At 47.8% G+C, this 21170-nt stretch overlaps 1 protein-coding gene across 6 annotated transcripts in view; it reads right to left on the bottom strand.

Moving 5' to 3' along the window:
• The window catches only part of fmnl3 (formin-like 3), a 33597-nt gene that overhangs the window by 11242 nt on the left and 1185 nt on the right, over nucleotides 1–21170 (bottom strand). For 5 of the 6 annotated variants that reach the window (XM_067239662.1, XM_067239665.1, XM_067239663.1 and 2 more), the window contains exons 2-9: nucleotides 6246–6329; nucleotides 6021–6101; nucleotides 5759–5835; nucleotides 3478–3561; nucleotides 2822–2968; nucleotides 1334–1448; nucleotides 958–1034; nucleotides 178–271 (exon numbers count right to left, since the gene is read on the bottom strand). In XM_067239662.1, the coding sequence (XP_067095763.1) occupies nucleotides 178–271; nucleotides 958–1034; nucleotides 1334–1448; nucleotides 2822–2968; nucleotides 3478–3561; nucleotides 5759–5835; nucleotides 6021–6101; nucleotides 6246–6329 (759 nt within the window). The remainder of the gene's footprint in view (nucleotides 1–177; nucleotides 272–957; nucleotides 1035–1333; nucleotides 1449–2821; nucleotides 2969–3477; nucleotides 3562–5758; nucleotides 5836–6020; nucleotides 6102–6245; nucleotides 6330–21170) is intronic. The other variant, XM_067239667.1, reaches the window with a different exon arrangement.

The following is a 21170-nucleotide window of genomic DNA, read 5'->3' as shown; positions in this document are numbered from 1 at the left end:
TGAGTTGACAGGATATATTTGAGTTCTCACAGAGTTGACAACATTTTGGAAAGGCGCCATAGTAAACAATGCGGCGCTGCAGCGGTTCGGAGGCTGAAAAACGTGGGCTTTTGGGATGGACTTGTTGATGTCATCATTGGGATTTGGTGGCTGGATTAGCCTGAGGGTATACCGCACCTCTTTGAAGTTGTCAAACGCTGAGAGGATGATCTCGTGACCTCCTCTGACTAGACACACAGCAGCTAGAAGCTCCAGGACCAGGGCTTTTGTCCTGTTGGCACACAGCACACAAAGACACACACATGAACATCCAAACTGTTCAAAGTCACTAAGTCCAGGCTCCGTACATTCGACTACCTTAGTAACGACGCATTCTCAAACAAAATGGACACTATAAAGGATCTGCGTAACGTGCCATGTGAAGGTCTATGTTGATAATGATGTAAGAATCATAAAGTTGAAACTTTAATCCCTAATCCATACGTTCAGGGCCCCACTCACACAGGGAAAAGGCTTTTCACGTCTTTTCAAGTGCTTGGCCTCCCTAGTCTCATTAGCAGGTGATCAGATCCCAAGGTTTACCACTAATCTCCCCGCTGTAAACACTCCCGTAACAGGCTGACTGCACAGCTCTGATCCGCCACATCAGAGACAAGGCAGAGCCCCATGGAGAATGAATGGAGGGAGGATCACATGAACTTAAGGGTTTCCTCCATTGTTTGACCCAACCTTAAGCCTTCTGAAGCCATGCAGACATAGCATTTCTTATGGGAGAGGGTGGGCGAGTACTTTCTATGCATTATTAGACAGGATAATTACAGTGGAGGAGGGACCTCAACAATGTGGGATATCAGTTACACACATAGGAACTGGAGGCTGTTTCCAATCCCATTTCCAATCCTCTGCTCGTGTGATTGGCGAGAAGGAAGGTCACCTCTAAAACACCTTTTTGTTTACCGTGAGTTCTTGTTGTTCAAGCTGAGCGCAATCTCGTTGACCCCGTGTGCGTGTGACATGACCATGTTGAAGCCATACTGGGGAGAGAGGTTAAACACAGAGAACAGGAAGTGAAATGAAAGGGAGGTAGAACAGGATGTGGTGCTGAAAAAAAAGTGTTTGTCGGTCTCTGCACATGAACATCCATTCACCCCATCTCAGGTGACACTAGAAGCATGACATCATCGCACTTTTTCCCCCTCGGAGGAAACGTAATATGACAAGATGCATCTTATTCCTTATGACCTGTACACACGAACCATATAGACTGGGACACATTCTAGAATGTTCTGTGCTCTTTCTAAAGAATGGGACAAACCATGTGAGTGTTTAATACCTGATAGTTCATGATTGCTCTTAAACACATGATGCACACATGCACGTCATCCTTCTGACTGACCAGCCGGGAGTTCTTGATGGTTTTGCTGTTTGTTGCTGTGTTGTTGCCGTAGCTGCAATGGGGGGCAAAGGTGAACAATACAGAAACATTTCCAACATTCACTTATAATGGCACACCGAGGCCAGTGTCTGAAGGTCATACACCATAAAAAGATTATTTTGTTGCAAGAGGTGGAGACTAGGAAGTAAGACTTGGATTCAGCGAGCTACACAGTGTGTGTGTCTGCCTCCCATGTGACTGTGGGGTTTGTGCACCGAGCTACAAAGTGTGTCAGGGATCTGGCAGAAAGAGCAGAACGTGAAAGGGTTGTGTGGTCACACATGCACACACTGGAAGTTGAAGCCGATGGTTTCCTGACAGCCTATCGCCAGATTGAGGTCGGCTCATCATGCACACACGTAAGGTCTATACAAACACACCCATGCACACCCACACATGCACACACACACGTACACGCACAGCTTCTGTGGCACAATAATAAACACGTTATTTGTTCTTTGTAAACTCTCCATCGTGGTGTCTCTTTCTGTCTCCATTTCACTCTCTCAACTGCGCATTCTCACCACATTTCCTTCCCCCCCTTTCGCTCGCTTATCACCAGCTTTTTGTCGTCGTACATCTTTTACCTTCCGCTGTATCACACTGAAAGTACAGCATCCTAATCTCCAAGTCATCAGTCTGAGTCTAAGGACGTCATGTTTATGCTTTTCAACCTTGGATCTTTCAATCATACCCCTCTATCCAGCCTTCTGTTGCTCTCCTCACTGTGTGTAATGTGTGAAGAGGGTAGAGAGATGGAGAGAGAGAAAGAGAGAGAGAGGAAAAAAGGGGGGAGGGGAGAGAGAGAGAGAAAGAGAGGGAAAGAGAGAAGAGAAACATGCATTCCAGATGTGTAGCCCAGCACAGCTGGCTGTAATCTGGGCCAGGACAGGAGAAACACATACAGTATGTATGGAGGGACCGAAGGATGAAGGGGGGGGGGGGGGGGGGGGGGGGTGAGGGTAGGGGCAGGTGGTGGTGTTTGTGGGGGTGGTGGGTGGGGGGCCCCGGGTGCAGAGAATGGAAGATGGTAGGGAACTTCTCTGTCTCTCTCTAGTGTGCAGCAGGTCAAGTCTGAGTTTAACAGAGAGAGAACTACGGCAAGAGAGAGAGAAAGAGAGAAAGAGAGAGATAAAGAGAGGTGCAGAGGAGGATGAGACCAGAGGAGGGCCATCCTCTGTTAATCAGGAGCTACCATCTCCACCACTCCTTATCAATCAAGCCCTTGTCCGTCAGCTGAAAGTCATCACACCCCCCAAAAGAAATTCTAATGCTACAGCAATAACCAAACCTAAGGGCACAGACAGGGTTAGCGTAGCGCGGCAGCGTAGCTGGCTAGCGGTTATAACCAGGGCTCAGCGTAGGGGGGGGGGGGGCGATACGTACCGAAGGACAGACTGGCGCGCAGAGCGCACCAGCGTGTTGCAGAAGGGCTGGGTCACGCTCTGGTGCAGATCCTCGATGGACCTGCTCCAGGACTTCGTCTTGTCCAGAGAGCCCTCCTCTCCGGTCTCCAGCCCCTCAAAATCCAACCTGAGGCCGCGGACGGACACACGGACACACGGACACACGGACACGTCGACGAGCACAGTCGGGATGGCGGGAGGGCAGACGGGGGAGTGGAGAGGGGTCGAAGTTGAGGGCAAGTTAGGTTTGGAACGCAGCTTGTTAAAAGAGCCAAGGTTATGTTTAGAACCACACAGCAAGACTGCTGTGCAGTGAAGCTTAGTGCAACGGAAAAAAAAACACCACACCTCAGCTCCCTTCACAGGCCAAGTACAAATCAGCCTGGCCATAAAACAGTGCTTAACCACACAGCATCATGTCTAGCAACACATTCATTATGGCCAAGTATGCAGCAAATAGTACAAGCACATTCAAGCACATTCAAAAGGTAGGTTGATCCACCGATTCAAAAGCCCATTTCCACGGCTAGAAAGCAGTTCACCTTCGCCAACTTACTATCTTTCCCTATGGAGGTGCATTACGTAGCCTAGAGTGTGCGTGTGTGTGTGTGTCGGAGTGTGTGTGTGTGTACTCACATGACTGCACACTGGGCAAAGGAGAGGTACTCAACCAGAATGTCCAGCCCTCGGTTCTCATCGTTGAGGAACTCCCTGACCCACCTGTGTGGAGCGGGACAGAGACCAGGGGTCAGAGGTCGCAGAGCTTCACCAGCACACGCCCTGTCCCTCAGCTCAGGAAGGGGAGGGGGGATAGGGAGGGACAGGAAATGAGGAGGAGGAAGAGGAAAAAGGTGAAGGAGAAGCAGGAGGAGAAGAAAGAGGAGAGGGACGCAGGGACTCAGAGCTAAGTACAGTATCCTCGTCCCCGAGACCTTGAAAGGGGCCAACGATTCGGGTGTCTATATCGTTTGGACGCTAGGCTGCACAGAATGGGGTCCCCCCCCCCCTTTCACCCTCCCCCAGACAGGGAGACAGGGAGAAAGAACTTGGCAGGGCTGCAATGGAAAGTAAACGAGAGAGAGCACGGCTTCAGATTTCCTCTCTGTAACTCACAGTTTTCAGGGGGAGAGAGAGACAGGGGGCAGAAAAAAACTCCAAACAAAGGAATTCCCATTGCGATCAGAGAAAGAATGTGGAAGACATATGGCTGAAAGACTGGGGCTCAGGTCGAACCCCTGACAGTCACGGTATTTAGTCTGCCCCCCCACCCCCCCCCCCCCCCCCCAAGACCCCTGCTCTCTCCAGCCCCCCTTAGAAAACACAGCACAGGATTGGGGTAAAAGGTTCTTAGAATAGTCTCAGGAAGTGCTGGATTGAGAGACTGGACTATTTGGAAACATAGACTGGCTGGATCGACCAATGATGGGCCAGGAAGGAAGCCCAGTTAGTGGGAGGGAAGGACGAAGGGAGGGAGAGGGAGAAGGGAGGTGAGCAATAGAGTGAGAAAAGGTAGAGAGAGAGAGATAGTGAGTGAGAGAGATAGAGAGAAAGAGAGAGAGAGAGATTGGGAAAAGAGGTGGAAGGGTAGAGGGGCAGAGGGGATGGGGGAGGAGCATTTGAACATCAGTTTCCTGTCTACCATCCCCCATTTGCTCCCTCAATCTTACCCCCTCTCTCTCTTTCTGACTCTCTCTCTCTTTCTCTCTTTCTCTCTCTATCTCTCTCTCTCTCTCTCTCTCTCTCTATCTCTCTCTGTCTCCCCCTTTCTTTTCCTGTCCGACCAGATGCTATTTCAGATTGTCTTGGCAATGCGAGGAATAACACATCGAATGGGGCAGAATTCAGACACACACGCAATAAACAGGCCCCTGCTACACTTAATCCAACACAGCAAAGCCTTCTGAAAATAGCCTGCATGTCCACTACCGTGGGTCTTTCTGGGAAAAGCATAGGAACTGGAATTTTATTGATGAGGTTACAAATATTACGAGTTATTCTTGGCACATCCTGGCTATTATGAAAAATGAAAAGACCTTCTGTGTTTGGTTTCGGTGTTTGGTTTCATCTTAATGTCAGCTTTTATGCATATTTACGATGAGTACCTGTGGCCCTCTGGTTAGGGGTAAAGAGAGAACTGCAGAACGAGGGGACTCGGTTATATTAGTAAATGAGTGGGACTGCATCATGTCTATCTTGCACCATTGTGCAAATTCCAAATTTGCGGTGTGTGTCTGTGGTTTTGTGCTGATTGAAATCCCCACATGTGCGCCTGGCTATGCTTATGTGCGTCTGTGTGCTTTTGTTTTCCGTCAGGGTTGGCCCTGGTCGGCCTGGTCGGCCTGGCTTCCTGTCCCCCTGGCGTACACAACAAAGCTTCCTGCTCCCCACAACGGAGGGGAGTGGGGCGAGCGGCAACAATGACTACCATCTGGGCATTGTGAGGACTCCTCCATGAACTTAGCGCCGCGGAGGCTGGCAAGTCTAAAAACAATAGAGCAGAGATCTGGGCACCGGGAAGGGCTCCGGGGCCCTCGGAGCAGGAAGAACAGAGAAAGGCCCTTTCTCGAAAGGAAAAATGAAGAAAGAAGCTGGTTTCCTTTGGCTCCTATGCGATTGTCAATATGTCCATGTCTCCTAGTTAAGGCTGCCGGCTATTATGTTACACAAGAAGGTGTCAACGCATCCCCTGTACCTATAGAAAGTTTCCTTAACTGGTCCAGAACTAACAGGGTAACAATGAGGGATCTCCATTGACGGTAGCCAAGACAACGTTGCATTTCAAAGAACATAGAGACAGAGGGACAGTGATGAAAGGGATCTGATCAGTGCCACAGAGTTTGAAATGGGGAAGGCAAAGACTAGAGGACAGGTCAGAGCAGAATGTGATAGGCTGAAAGGTGGGAAGAGAGCCGGTCACCCAATGTGGTTCGTCCTCAGAGAGATCTCCAGCTCTCTCAGGACTTTCGTGGATTCCTGGACCCGCCTGCGGAACTTCTGCAACAGAGATTAAAAAAAGAGAGACAAACAAAGAGATAAAGTGAGAGAGGCATCCAGGTTTGTCTGCAGATAAGGCCTCCTTTAAGGACAGACTGCGGGGCCGTCAGACAGCACTATTGTCTGAAAGAATGCTGCTATGAGATACAGGAGAAAGCAGAGTGTGTCATGGCCGGAGGACATACCTTGCGTGTGACACCAGGGTCTAGATACCCTCGCAGCTTCTGGATGTAGGTGTGAGGCGGGTTCTTCACCTGGAACCTCTCCTAACACACAACAATAGAGGACAGAGTTACACGCAGCTGATGTATCAACCCAAGGCATTTGGTTTTTACAAAACATGGCGGTGCGGATGATTAGATGTACACAGTGGTATGACAGGAGCTTGATGATGACACGGTGGTATTAACCTGGTCACAGATGAGGTCCCACTTCTTCTCGTTGTCGTACTGTCGAAGGAGCCTGGCTTTGTCAGGGGGCAAGTTCATGGAATTCTGAAAGCAAAAGAGAGAAGAATGTATTTTATTAGCTTACACAGGTCATATAGTTTTCTTAATCGTGGCCATGGGATGATGGGTTAGAGTCAGTGTAGTGTCTTTTAGGCCCTTGTCTCCAATAGGTCAGCAACGGTTTATAACCAAATCTGGATTGCGGCAAAATGACCTCACTTCCTGTGTTGACTTTAAACATCCTGTTGCATGAGATCATCCAAATCCGCCTTACACTCGCTGAAATCAAATCTGTAGCTCCAAGCCAACGTTGCACATTTGACTACAGAAGCCTGTGACCTATCTGAGGAAAGAGATGTTGCTAACTCTGGCCATAAAACAGCTAGCACCACGCACAAGTCAAAGGCCCCTGGCTGCAATGTTTACTGAGGCTCAAATTAAGCAGTTTAACATAATTGCTCTAATTTGTTTGAGACCGTCCCAGTTAAGCATTTTATGTCTGCCACTGAAAACATAAACAAGGGTCATGTGACCCTGAACTTGGAGTAATGGCTTCCTGGTATGAGTCACCGCCTCATAAAAAGAGGTCAACTTGGAAATCTTTTAAAACGATGAGGAAGTGTAACAATATTATGAGCTGGTGAGCCCACCTCCTGAAAACGGATGGCCTCAGCGTTTCTCTTTGAAGAGCCATGAAGGGCTGTTTTTTCACCACCCCCGGTTTGCGCCTACATCCACCGCGTCCCCTCCCCGAGGTCTCACCACATACTGCGTGTCAGATTGACCTTTAACCCCCAGCTATAACTCACCCTCTCCCCTGACCCAACCCCAACTTCAACACATCACGGCCCAGGCACGCTAACACGTGTAGCCCCTTGTGTTTCAGACACATGTAGCGCTAGCATATGGCGGCGTATGCCTCAATTCACACAATTCCTCCCAAGGCAGGCTCAATTGCTGATGTGTGATTCATAGATGTGGAATATCACATGCAAGTATTTTGATTTGTTTTCCACTGAGGGGCGTATTTAGCCCTGTCCGTTGGTACATGAATCATACTGACTGGAGGAATGAGAGCTGTGGCACAAATCGCTCCTGTTCCTACTGTGGGTGCCTTACATGACTCATATGAGTCTGTCTGCAGAGCTTTACATAATATGGTGCTGAGCTTCCTCAGACGAGACAAAGGCTAGACTTAATGCTTCGACATCGTAGCCTAAACAAACACTTGGGATTTGGACCTTTTCGAAACCGCATCTGCGGTGACCGTGTAATCACCAGTGCTTTGAAAGCCTCCGACAAAACCAGCCAAACTGATGGGAAAAAATAAAACAACACAAGGTGCCCTGAGAAGCTGTGTGTTCTGCTCGTTCGGGAGGGCAGAGAGAAACGGCTGCATTAGGGTTTGCTGACAAGCCTCGCCTTCCAAAACCCACACAGTGGGGAAAGAAGAGAAAGGCCATGCATTCCAGATGTCCAGCATTATAGGAGGAATGCGTCCTGTTTATAATGGTTACAGATTTGCTATAAATTCTCTCTCTCTCTCTCTCTCTTCCTTTCCTTATCCTCCCCCTTTTCCTCATCTTTTTCTCGAGGGGTGAGGCTGTTACCTACAACACAGTCCCAATCTTTCAACCTCTTTCCATCATTTTGGAAGGGATGGGAGTTGGTCTATCTAATTGTCAAGACAGGCTGAGAAACGATTACCGCGAAATGTAAGAATGCTGCTTAAATGGCCTGTCAGACAATAACAAATAAGTCGGACGACACTTGCGGGTAACCAGCCTGGCATGTTTGTGTTTACTTGTGTCAGCTTAAACAAGGATGGATAAGACTACGCAGTCCAGTAGAGAGGCTGGTGGAGCCTCCAAGCAGTCACTCTGATTGACATAAAGTATCTTCAACATCTTTAAGACCCTATTACCTGTGAGGACTACAAATCCCAGTAAGTAGGAGTCAGGTTTATTTGAGGTTCGGTTGGCCTCTGTACAGACAAGCTGCTGAATGTCAGCCTAAGATCATACGTGCTCCTCTTTGACCCTGCCTCTGATCCAGCCTCTGACCCAGCCTCTGATCCAGCCTCTGACCCAGCCTCTGACTCAGCCTCTGACCCAGCCTCTGACCCAGCCTCTGCCCAGGGCCATAGAACGACCCCCCACCCATCACTTGACCCCCTACTGCATATCAGGGAAGAACCCCAGGCCATCGCAAAGAGCAGAGCTCACTTTTCTAATTCAATTGTGCAGGCCACAGACTGTGACAGGCCAGACAGACAGAGCTGTCTCTTATTACTTTAGACCCTGAAGAGGAAAGGTTTGCTGCAGTACATGTCACTCAGTCACTGAGAGATACTGAGAGATATTTCAAATAAGATGCAACTCTGAAAGTAATATTAACTGGACCTGTAATGTGCAAAGTTGGACTGAGCTCCAAAGAGGGTCTTAAAAAAGAACACATTAAAGCACATCAAACAACCAACTGTATTGATATACCAACAGTAACTGCCTGAGGTGGTGTAGAGTGTGTGTGTGTGTGTGTGTGTGTGTGTGTGTGTGTGTGTGTGTGTGTGTGTGTGTGTGTGTGTGTGTGTGTGTGTGTGTTGTAAGGTTGGAAAGGGTGAAGCAGGGCTGTCTCTTTAGCCTTTCAGAGACAAGGAAAGGATGTTTCTTCGAGGGATTGGATAATTGTAGCTATGTAACCCAATTAAGCTAATTTCATTTCACCCGCTACTCCAATGATACAATCTTCTACTTCCTGTATTTAAGAAAGAAGCCAGAAAATACATACTTCCAAAAAAGCTTTGGGCAGCACTGAGGACAATCAATTTTGGACGGAGAAATAGATTTGGATTAGAAAACTCAACAAAAATGTTTGGCGCTTGTGACTGTGACTGTGCCATTCTGCCCACAACCTTTGCTTTGCGAGGGAGGTTCTTGTTTGACCTGCAGTTGGTCTGAGACTGGTGAATGCGTTGCTTTGTTTGCTATGTTTTGATAAGACTTGCAATTCCTGTTGTTTGACATTTGAGCAGTTCATTTATTGTACCACCCAATACCACATTATTAAGCACAACAGCCGGTGGACAGGGACAATATTTTTACTTCCCGGAGTCACCAAGGCCGGTGAGACCAATTCACTACTGTCCAACAAGACCAACTGGTTTCACCATCACCATTATCTATCAAAATAATGAATGCTTCATTGTTGGCACACAGGCATAGAGCCAGTCATGAAATGAGACTGGACAGAACGTGAGATGAAGAGATACGCATGTTTGTTTATTAGATTGCTGTTTGAGTCCATCATTGCTCTGTGGCTAAACCTTTTTTTACCAGCAGTTTGGGATTCTCAAGGCAGAAGAGACATTTACACATTCTCCCTTCACACCCCCGTCTCTCTCCAGTTCTCTCACACACAAATCAAACACTTACACAAAAGGGGTTGGAAAGAGCAAATGAAAGGGGAAGTGTAAGACTGACTGCTATGGAAGAAATAACAAGAGAGAGAGGGGGGGGGAGAGAGAGGAGGAGAGAGAGAGAGGAAATGAAGAACAGAAACACACAAAGAGGGCAGCTCAGCCCCAAAACCATAGGTCTTTTTTTTTTTTAAAGGAGAAGAGTCTTTGCACAAGTCTCAGACTTGCCACGGAGCAAAGAGAGCGGAGAGAGAAACAGAAAGACAGAGAGAGAGAACAACAGAGGGAGGTAGGAAGACAAGGCTTGAGAGCAGGTTTCAGGTCGCATGAGGTGGATGACAGAAAGAGGAGGCCGGGGGAGCCATCAGAGGGGCCAGTCACACAGACAGGAGCAGTCACACAGACATGTCTAGTCACACAGACAGGTCTAGTCACACAGACAGGTCTAGTCACACAGACAGGCCCAGTCACACAGACAGGAGCAGTCACACAGACATGTCTAGTCACACAGACAGGTCTAGTCACACAGACAGGTCTAGTCACACAGACAGGCCCAGTCACACAGACAGGAGCAGTCACACAGACAGGTCTAGTCACACAGACAGGCCCAGTCACACAGACAGGCCCAGTCACACAGACAGGTCTAGTCACACAGACAGGCCCAGTCACACAGACAGGTCTAGTCACACAGACAGGTCCAGTCACACAGACAGGTCCAGTCACACAGACAGGCCCAGTCACACAGACAGGTCTAGTCACACAGACAGGCCCAGTCACACAGACAGGCCCAGTCACACAGACAGGTGTAGTCACACAGACAGGTCTAGTCACACAGACCAGTCCAGCTCCACAGCAGAGGATGAGGATGATGAGGAAGATGAGGATGATCATGAGGGGCCAAGTGTTGCAGAGACATGGCGAGCAGAAAGCAATCCGCAGTCATGGAATGTATAGCTTGCGACTCCACACCGCTATCAAGGTTGACCTGTCTTGAAGCCAGCTGCTTCAGAAGACTCTCTCTCTCTTGCGCTCTCTCGCTCTCTTTATCCTCCTCTCTCTTGCTCTTCCTCTCTCTTGCTCTCAGTTCCTCACAGAGAAGCCAATGGCGAAGAGACAGGATGTGTTCCCACTCCCCCGACTCGTTCCCATACTTCAACACCTACGCAGGGATAAGACGAGACAGATACGGACACAGCACTGGGCGGACCTCGCACACAAACACATCCTCCTATCCAGCAGGTTTCCTATGTCTGAATTTGACTTTGGACTACAATAACAACACGGAAATGAGCGAGCATGTATTTCTGGAGCTGGACTTCTGGAGCTGGTCTTGATTCGTTGTTATTTGGCTTCTTTGGTTGGTTTCCAGGCTTCGGTTTGTTGCTTCAAGACCTCTGCTGTGTATTCCAAGACATCAACAAGTCCAATAAAGTGCTGTGTTTGGGCTGAATCTGTATAAATTGGTGAGTCACAGTGAGATATGTCATTAGGTGGCCCAGTAAAGAAGCATAGTGGGTGGGATTCTTGATGTGTGTTCTTCTATCCAGAGGGTGTGAATTGCACAAACACACACATACAGTAACATGTAACATAAGCATGTATGATAATACATGCATGCACACACGCACACCAACACACAAAAAACTTGTAAAAAAGCTTCAACCAGCCCCAAATGACTGTTCCCAGCTACTTCAGCCTGTCACACTGCTTGACACAGACACTAGACATGGCTGTCATCACTCCATCCCTGAAGAGGGCAGAGAGAGAACTAATATAGGGGATAAGGAGTTCCTATCCAGTGGATGGATGAAAGGAGCATGTGTCACACACACACACACACACAGCTGAGACACGGTTCAGATGGACACACTGCCACCGTCCTGGACTACACAGTCATGGGACACAAGTATAGTATTTCCCCAACACACAGAACTATAGCAAACAGTGTAGATGTACAGCATCCAACTGAAGAGTCCTGACACAAAACTGTATTTCACTCCTCCTCTAACTTTTCACTTTCTATTCCAAAGCAGTCACACTTAAAGATGCTGTAAAGCAAATTCCATGATTTGCTGAAAGCATGTGCAAAGCTCTAAAACGTCTCAGTTAGACCGTTGAATAGTTTCTCACCCGTTTTCAGCTCAGGTTTTGTATAGGCGGGGCAAAACCCAACCTATCTACGTCACAGCCACTTATCTACGTCAGATCACAGACGGTTTATATAAGCTGCATTCTGTTACCCAGCTGGTACAATGCAAAGACGAAGTCATTAACACATAAAACACTCAGAGACTGCAGGTAGGTCTGTTCTGATATCTGCAATTGATTTAGCTAGTGTTGCTGTTGTTGCTAAATTCAATAAATTCGAGGGGGCGGAGCTTCAGCTCCTTCAGGGACGTCATCACGCCCCTCCCTCCACCCCCCCCCACCCCCCCCCCTCCCAGTATCAAGCAGAGAAGACTGATTTTCTCACGATTTCAAAGCCTAATTAACATACTTGTCTGTGTTTTCTTTCATTAAAATTTGGATGGGTAGTTAACAACACATTCTTCTATGGTGTGATGAAAGTAAAACTCATTTTCAGTTCTGCTTTACAGCATCTTTAAAAGAAGATCCTGGTTTTGCAGCCACGTTGAAGCTGGCCCATTGAGAGGACAGCCCGAGGCACAGCAACAGTGGAGAAGTCCCGCTGCCCTTTAATGATGGGGATTGTCTGGTGAGGATGGAAAAACTCTCCCTGTTGATCCCAGTCAAAAGCGTGGATCCAAGATGGAGGCAAAGAAAACAACATGAATATAGCCTTAGTCTGCCAGGGTTTCCTTTTGCCACTTTTTTTAAGCGAGCACATCTAACGCCAGCTCGATGAGAAAAGCAAAGCCTATCTATTGAGTTTGGGGCGTCAGACCGGTGTTTGTGCCAAAGCTGAGTGGATTCGTCTGGATTGGGCTCAATATAAACTTCTCTCCCACTCCCCCCCCCCCCCCCCCCCCACCCCTGAAGGCGGAGCAGCAGGAGAGTCCGAAACGAGAGTATGTGAACCCCTTAGGTCACTGAAAGGTCAGTGACAGATCGAATTGGATTACGCCAACCTTTTTTTATATCAGTTAAGTTCACTGAATGGAAAAATCCAGTGGGCATATGACATGAACCTCTTCATACTGTATCTTCAAGTACACAGCAGCCATTGGACGTATACCCTTATACACACGCGGTATACAGTATACACACATAAATACACATCAATTCCAGTGAACACCCTAGTCCACAGACTACCTGAGCTACGACAACCCAGATCCAGCCTGAGCTCCACTAGACCTGAGGCTTGGCCTCAGCAAGCCAATGGTCCGGGCCAGTGACATCACACCATAAACAAGGGTGGAACCACTTACTGTATCAGTGAGAAAAGACTCCATCCCAGACGACACGAACAGATACTGTACACCGCTGGCCTCTCACCCACTGCTATCAGTGCCAGGGCCATTGTTGGGCTGTATTCTCCTCTGGGGGATGAGAAGGGGGGTGGCAGGACAGGAACCTCAGCTGTCACCATCACGAAGGGACCCAGGGGACTTCCACAGCTCTTTAGTGACCATAACAGGCTGGAGGACTGCTGCCTTTCCGTTCCTTAAATGTGACATGTGTGGATATGGATGTGCATACACAATTTGTATGGTCTTAGCCTCGCAAAACTGAAAATATGATGTGCGACCATGCATTTCTGTGTGTATGTGTGTTTGTGTGTGTGTTTGGCTGGTGTTTTTCCAGCCCTCATGCAATTCAACTTTTGCAGAGCGGAGTGTGAGAAAACGCTTCCCCCCTTTCTCCGCTCCGACACCTGATCTGCCTGCCAGTCTTTACGAGGTAACACGACGCGGGCAATCACAACAAAGCATGGGCCCCCTGCATAAAGACTCTGGAGAACCAGGAGGCCCAGGGCCCGGCTACTGCCTCACACTCCAGAGAGAAAAGAGAGAGAGAGAGAGGGTGTGAGAGAGAGGGTGAGAGAGAGAGGGTGTGAGAGAGAGAGAGAGAGAGAGAGAGAGGGTGTGAGAGAGAGAGAGAGAGAGAGAGAGAGAGAGAGAGAGAGAGAGAGAGAGAGATAAAGAGTAGGTAACAACAGCAGAGGGGAGAGAAGTGGAATAAAAGAGGTATCGGGGGAGGAGAACCGGGGGAGGTGGAGGAGGGCTCTATCTCTTCTCTCCCCTGCTGGGTGTTGTTTACAGAAGAAACCTGAAACAAGCTCAACTGTCACATTAAGGTATTAAGCTTGGACTGAGTTAAAGCTACCCAACTCATTTAGATGCAAATCCGGTTCAGCCAACCCACATTCTTGATAGGTGAAACCTTAAGGCAGAGAAAACATTCCAATCCAACTGACCCAAACAAAACAAGAGACACTCCAGGCAACCAGGATTCCTCCTGACCTGAACAAAAAATTGACTGAAACAAGCACAAAAGGGGGAAAAAGTGGTTTCCGCTTTCCTAGGAATTCAACACACAAAATAGTTTTCACTTCTTCATCTGCATCGCATCATGAATCTCCTCGACTACACAAACAATGAATTCCTTCATCCTGCCATTCCTCTGGCTGCAACATTCACTAAGAAGCGTGACAACACAAATCAGGGGGTGAAAATCCCCTTGACACCATCTTGATGTGGCTGTTAACAGCAACACGCTTTACAGCTGTGATGTGGACGCTACAGCCAGGCTGTCACTGCTGCCTGGAAGACCCCGCGCGGCGGCGCGCCTGCTCCGACACACATTGACCACTGAAAAGGTCATTATGGATGTTTGGCTAAGTTAGGAACTTTCAAAACTCATTGGTGTTGAAGCACTGTCAAAAATCAAGCATACGATCTGTATTCAAATATTTGAAGTTTGCTCTCCCCTCTGTCTATAACCTTTAAGCCGGTCTGCAAAGAAAAATAATTACCAGGCGCTAACTTTTGATTGGCCGCTCAGGAGAGAAAGAGACATTCCTCAGTGACTCAAGTCATAAAGACTTGACATGTTGGCGTCGTACCATTTGGGGTGAATGTACTGAACGATCGCAGGAGCCATGGGACAAGGACGCCAGCGGACACCTCGTGTCTTCAGAGTCCCGCAGAGTTCTGTTTCAAGACAATTATCATCACAGGGTTCTTTGAAGCCTGCCTTGTTATGATGGGGGTCCAGAGATGAAAAGCCAAACGTCAAAAGATCAGGATCCCTGCAAAGGGGCCAGATGTTCATGAGTCAAACGTGAAAAGAGCTTAAGAGTAGCATTTCATCCTCCACTTGAAGTCAAAAGATTAAGTGCACCTGACAGGTGATTGTTGTAAACCTCCAAAACACATCACCAACCCACTCAAAACACCCCCAGGAGCCTCCACCTGGCAAAACACTGCTACCGGAACCAACCATGACGTACTTTCCTGTAAATGGGTTTTGACACTGGTAGGCCCCATAGTGTCGTACAGCAGTAAGGAAAGATTATGAGAAACGTAGAGAACAAACGGACAGAACAATGCATCCTGAATCAGGAGGTCTGCCATGGTTCTCATAAGAGGCCAACATCCTGTTTGTTGCCCTCTGGACATGCTTCTGTGTGTGTGTATGTGTGTGTGGGGGGGGGGGGGGGGGGGATAACAGACCGGGAATCCTTGGATTGTGGGGAGCGTCTACAGACACACAGAATGTTAGGAATTCAGGTAACTACGTGATTGCTCCAGCTATTCCAGCCAGCCACGGCCCTCTGACACGCTTCCCAGGGAATGCTGAAGATGGAGGTGAGTGGGGAGAGACCACACAACTAGAACTCTGTAGAATGACTGAGGCACTCACTACAGCCAGTGCAGGAGGTGATGTCACCTCTATAGTCTGTAATGCCACTCCTCTTTTCTCTTATATTGTCTATGTTATACTAGTCGTGAGACGGGTGTGGGATCCACATACTTTTTTTTAATGCAGCACCAGACATTAAAAAAAAAATCCTGAGTTGAATAGATAGTCATCGAAAAGAAGCAGAACAAAACAACTGAAAAGTCACGAACACGACACAGGAAGTGAGTGAGTAATGGCATGAGTGTACTCCATGTGATTACCCCCGTGTGGAACAACTTCCAGTCACCAGTTTACTCTATCTCGCTACCAGACGACACGCCGGGGCAACCCTCTGTACTAACAAAGTCAGTCCGCCCCCACCCCCAGAAAGCAGAAGCCTGCTGACCCATTACTGTAGATCATCTGAGTGCAGTTTACCAGTGGCTGTTTGAGAAGCAGCACAGAGCCATCATCCATTACCTCTTTAAATGGATTTATAGCAGTGGCCCTTGGCCTGTCCATGGTAGAATGAGGGAAAGAGGAGATAAAGAGAGAGAGGGAGAGAGGGTAAAGAAAGAAGGGGAGAGAGGGGGAGAGAGAGGGGGGGGGGAGGAGGGGGGGGGGGGGAGAGAGAGAGAGACAGAGAGACAGACAGACAGACAGACAGACAGAGAAAGAGACAGAGAGAGACAGAGAGACAGAGAGAGAAATAGAGAGAGAAATAGAGAGAGAAATAGAGAGATAAATAGAGAGAGAGACGGAGAGACAGAGACAGAGAGACAGAGAGAGATAGACAGAGATAGAGAGACAGAGAGAGATAGACAGACAGAGAGATAGACAGAGAGAGAGACAGACAGGAGAGAGAGAGAGAGAGAGAGAGATAGACAGAGAGAGACGAGAGAGAGAGAGAGAGACAGGACAGACAGAGAGAGAGAGAGAGAGAGACAGAGAGGAGAAAGACAGAGAGAGAAAGACAGAGAGAGACAGAGAGAGACAGAGAGAGAAAGACAGAGAGAGACAGAGAGAGAAAGACAGAGAGACGAGCGAGAGAGAGAGAGAGAGAGAGAGAGAGACAGAGGGGTACAAAAGGAACTGGGGCCCGGGGCCCCCTCTCTAAAACAACACTGCCTGACAGAGTCCTCATTGTATAGAGGAGGAAACCAGCTCTCAGGCCTAGAGGAGCGCTGCAGCTGCATCTGAGCTGCATGCTGACCCCCTCTGTCTGACCCCCTAGTTCTGACACACACACGTACAAAAACACATGTGCACTCTCACACACACACTCTCACACACCACACAAACATGCCCTCTCACAGGGATAAATATACCCATTACCACACATATATTTACTAATGTGCATAAACAACACTTGACTGTGTCACACAAAGGCACATAATCTAAAACAGAGGCAATGCAACAAATTATGTAAGCTCTATACAGTACTAAGTCAACTTGTCATTGCCTATTTCAACTGTTTTCAAATGTTCTTTTTTTGGAAAATAATGTCATAATGAACTCTATCTAGTCAAACAAGTGTGTTTTAGGTCCAGCCCAGTCTTTTAGACCAAGCATCTGTATAAGAGAGGCATTCACTTGACTGATTGGCCTAATAGAATTGGCCGTTCAGGAGGATCATACAAAGAACCCCCCCCCCCCCCTACACACACACTCACACACACTCACACACACTCAGGGGCCATGTCAACAGAGACCGTGACATGTATCATTTGTTCAGTCAGGCTCTTCAACTTGAACTGTGCTTTTTACAATACCAGCAAGAAGGAGAAACACTATAACCGACTAGCTAAAGCAGGTTAGGACCCTGTCTGTCTGTCCACAAGACTGCCTGTCTGTCTGTCCACAAGACTGCCTGTCTGTCTGTCCACAAGACTGTCTGTCTGTCTGTCTGTCCACAAGACGTGCCTGTCTATCTGTCCACAAGACCACCTGTAGTAGACAAGCCCATGTTTTCCCCTGGTGTGCACTCATGCTTATACAAACCCCCCACCCCTCCCTCTCTACTCCCCTCTCTATCCCTCTCCCTCTCTCTCTCTCTCTCTCTCTCTCTCTCTCTCTCTCTCTCTCTCCAGAGACAGATGTCCCTTACCCCCACCCCCACTCTTCACCCCCCCTGGCTTCGGTGCATGGTATAACAAACAAACAAAAGCTTACCACCCCCCCCACACACACACCCACACACACACCACGCCTGACGCCTGAGGAGATGCAGAGGGTGGCTGAGGGGTGTTGGCCAGACACACAATGCACCTACATAAAAGTACATAGCCCCAAACAAATGAAAATGATTTAGGTTTAATGTCCCATCAACAACACACACAGCTTGACTCCATTAGTTCCCCCTGACTGGCAGCTATCAAACACCCCCACCTCTCCAGGTTCTCATTCTCAGGCACAGTGATGTCACAGAGAGGGGGGGGGGGGGCTGGACTCCCTCTGTCAGCTCTATCTGTTCAATTTCATTTAACTACTGTCGACCTTCGCCAACTTCTCCAACTCTCTCGCCAAACAAATATTGGTGAGCTCATTCCTAACCAGAGGGACTTTCCTCCCACAGCGAAACAGAAAGTCTACATGGGCACGTCATTGTATGATGCAACTCCATGTCAGAGCTAAAAGGACGAGGGAGAGGAGCAAGAGGGAGTCATGGAGCGAACCGTCGGGATGGCTTCCAACGCAATCAAGTTGAGAAAATAATCCTGGTCGTTCTCCTAACAGATTTGAAAGATGTGTGTGTGTGTGTGTGTGTGTACCTTTAGACGAACGTTGGTAAAGTCATTACAACCCTGCACGGTGGCAGACAGCCAGTTCAAAGGGAATTTTCCCTCCCTCTCTTCCTCTCTGTTTCTCTCTCCCTCTCTTTCTCTCGAGTGCTGCTGTGGCCCCAGCCTAGACCAGACCACAGGAATCCAGTGTAGTTTGCGGGGGAAAGCAGATACCCTGCCTGAACTCACTGCCAAGGCCCCTGCTCACTCACTCACTTAATAGGAGCACACCTTGAAAATGGACCGTCTCTCCACCAGAAGGAGAAAGCTGCGGTGAGTGAGACCTCAGCCATGAGGGGAAAAAAGGCGGGAAGGTAACGTCAACGAGAAGTTCAATTTCTCATTGAATGTTCCATAGGTACTCCATTTCCCAGAATCCCATATCGTGCATCCAAGTCCAGGGGTAGGTACAACAAACCTCCCAAGGACACTGGTAGAAGGTCAGGGAAAATCTTCTGCTGCTCTTGATAGACTGGCCCTGGATATCTGTGGAGAGATACTCCAGCCCGGTGCATGTGTGTGTGGTAGCCTACATGTGTCTGTCTGGGAGGCCTAGGTGGCCCTGTCGTGCTAAGCTGCTAGCTGAACTAATGACATGTAATGGGCCGGTAGCTGCCTCCAGGAACACACATCTTATTGTAAGGGAGAGCTGTCCTCCATGCCTACAATGCAGTTTCCTCTGAAAAAAAAAGAAGATGGGGGGGAGGGAATACTGGGCAGCTGTGTCTAGCCACAGAGCACAGAGCACAGGCTGTTTCTGGAGACCCTGGACAGTGGAGAGGGGGAGAAGGAGAGAGAGACAGAGAGAGGGAGAAGGAGAGAGAGAGAGAGAGAGAGAGAGAGAGAGAGAGAGAGAGAGAGAGAGAGAGAGAGAGAGAGAGAGAGAGAGAGAGAGAGAGAGAGAGAGAGAGAGAGAGAGAGAGAGAGAGAGAGAGAGAGAGAGAGAGAGAGAGAGAGAGAGAGAGAGAGAGAGAGAGAGAGAGAGAGCAAGATGCCTTTAGCACATGCTCCCGGTTAGAGTTGACCCAAGCATTTTATTTGCAAGACCGCATAAAGTGGTCTAATTTAACCCATGGGTCCTGTCCCCCTCCTCGTCTCCCATCTCCCCTCCCTGGACGTCCTGCTAAAGTCGTTAAAACAGGGGTATCACTACACTTACAAAGACTGGGCCCTAATGACATCATCAAGCCATGCCCATCCAATGGGATGGCTGAGAGCTGTCTGAGTTGGAAGGTTAAAAACTCATAACACACACACAGACACACACCCACACGCACACACACAAGGATGCACAGAACTACACCCCACACCGGATACACAACAGGGATCAAATGTTATGATGAGAGGAATACCATTTATGGAAATAGTATTGTTTGTATATTTTCATACATGCCTCACATAACAAACAGCAAGCCAGCAGGAAATCTAATTTTCTTTTGTAAAGTGTCACAACCAAAAGCAAATGTAGCTGAACTATGCTCTTTTTGTATATTCCTTTCTTAGGAAGGAAAGGGCCACGATGACCTCTACTCTTAGCCAGAAAGCAAAACCACAGCCTTCTCTTCCTGACAACCCTTCAACGCTCCTGGACTGTTTGATGTAGCTTTATCTCAGAACAAGAGTTACACAGAGCAGAGCTCCAACCATTGTCTGATAAGATGTCTAAAAACACACACACATGTTGTTCTTTCCCACAAAATCACATAGTCTCAAGGAAACTTGCTGCTACTGTAGGAAACTCCTGGGTAGATGAAAAAGCTCTCAGGTTACAATGGTACTAGATTTTTCTCTTCATGGTTTAACTATTTCTAGCTGTTTTAGTACACTTGAGGATTTTTGTCTGGTTAAAACCTCGCTTTTTCCAACACAATTGCTCCTGCTGTTTTTTCTGGAAAACCTACTGGTTTAAATATATTCTGTGTGCAGTCATCACATGGAACAACTTAGTCCTCATCTAAATATGGCCTTTCATCATGACCACCCACTGGTTCATGCACAAAGTTCTCTGACTGGAAGAGATGGGAATAGTGGTTATAATACGTGTCATATTAGCTGCGACGTAGCACAGCAGTCAACAAGTGGGCTCACAGCTTCACGCTGTGCTGAAGTATCATGACGTTGAAACAGTGGCTGTGGTTTATGGAGGCCCGACTTTTATTCCAATGCTCAATGGCTTACTGCCAGTACACCCTAGACCCCGACAGCTAATGTCTCTCGGTGAACTATATGCTTCTATTCAAGAATGTTGAAGACATCTTGATTAGTCAAGTCAGCACCATGTTAAGATGTGGGTCCACTGGGCTAAATTAAGGCTGGGCGTGGTTCAGATGGGTGGCAAACAAATATAAACTTTTTAGTTAACATATGTAAGGATATTTTGCATGAGGAGTTTATATAGAGGATTATATTCTCGTAGGCTTTATGATTCTAGTTTGCATTTGAATTTCTTTACGAAGACAAACTAATGAGGAAGAAAAGGGTAAATAAAACCTAAAGCGCTTTTATACATCGAAGATCTATCACGCTTTGATATCAAAGCTAAAATGGGCTAATATTCTGTACAGAAAGTACACTTCAGTCAAACTTTTGGTTCACTGTATATAATCAGACAAAAAATGGGAGTACAATAGCAGCATCTTGATTTAGGACGACAGACACATGGCACTTCTAATGTGTTGATGAATTGTAAAAGTGGGTGTTGACTGTGTGCACAGTATTACAAAGCGTGCAGACAACTGCAGTCTGTCCGACTTGGTGCTAAGATGGTGTGCTGAGACTGGGGGTGGTTCTCTTTTACGATCTCTCGGGTGTGGGAGTTTTGGGGGAATTCAGAAAATGTTGTTTTCTCAATCTGTCAACGAATTATGCATAGACAACGCGACA

The sequence above is a fragment of the Osmerus mordax genome, chromosome 7 (genome assembly GCF_038355195.1).
Source record: "Osmerus mordax isolate fOsmMor3 chromosome 7, fOsmMor3.pri, whole genome shotgun sequence".
NCBI classification, from domain to species: Eukaryota; Metazoa; Chordata; class Actinopteri; order Osmeriformes; family Osmeridae; genus Osmerus; species Osmerus mordax.
Note: the sequence above shows the minus strand (reverse complement) of the source record. Positions and strands in the feature narration are given on the sequence as shown.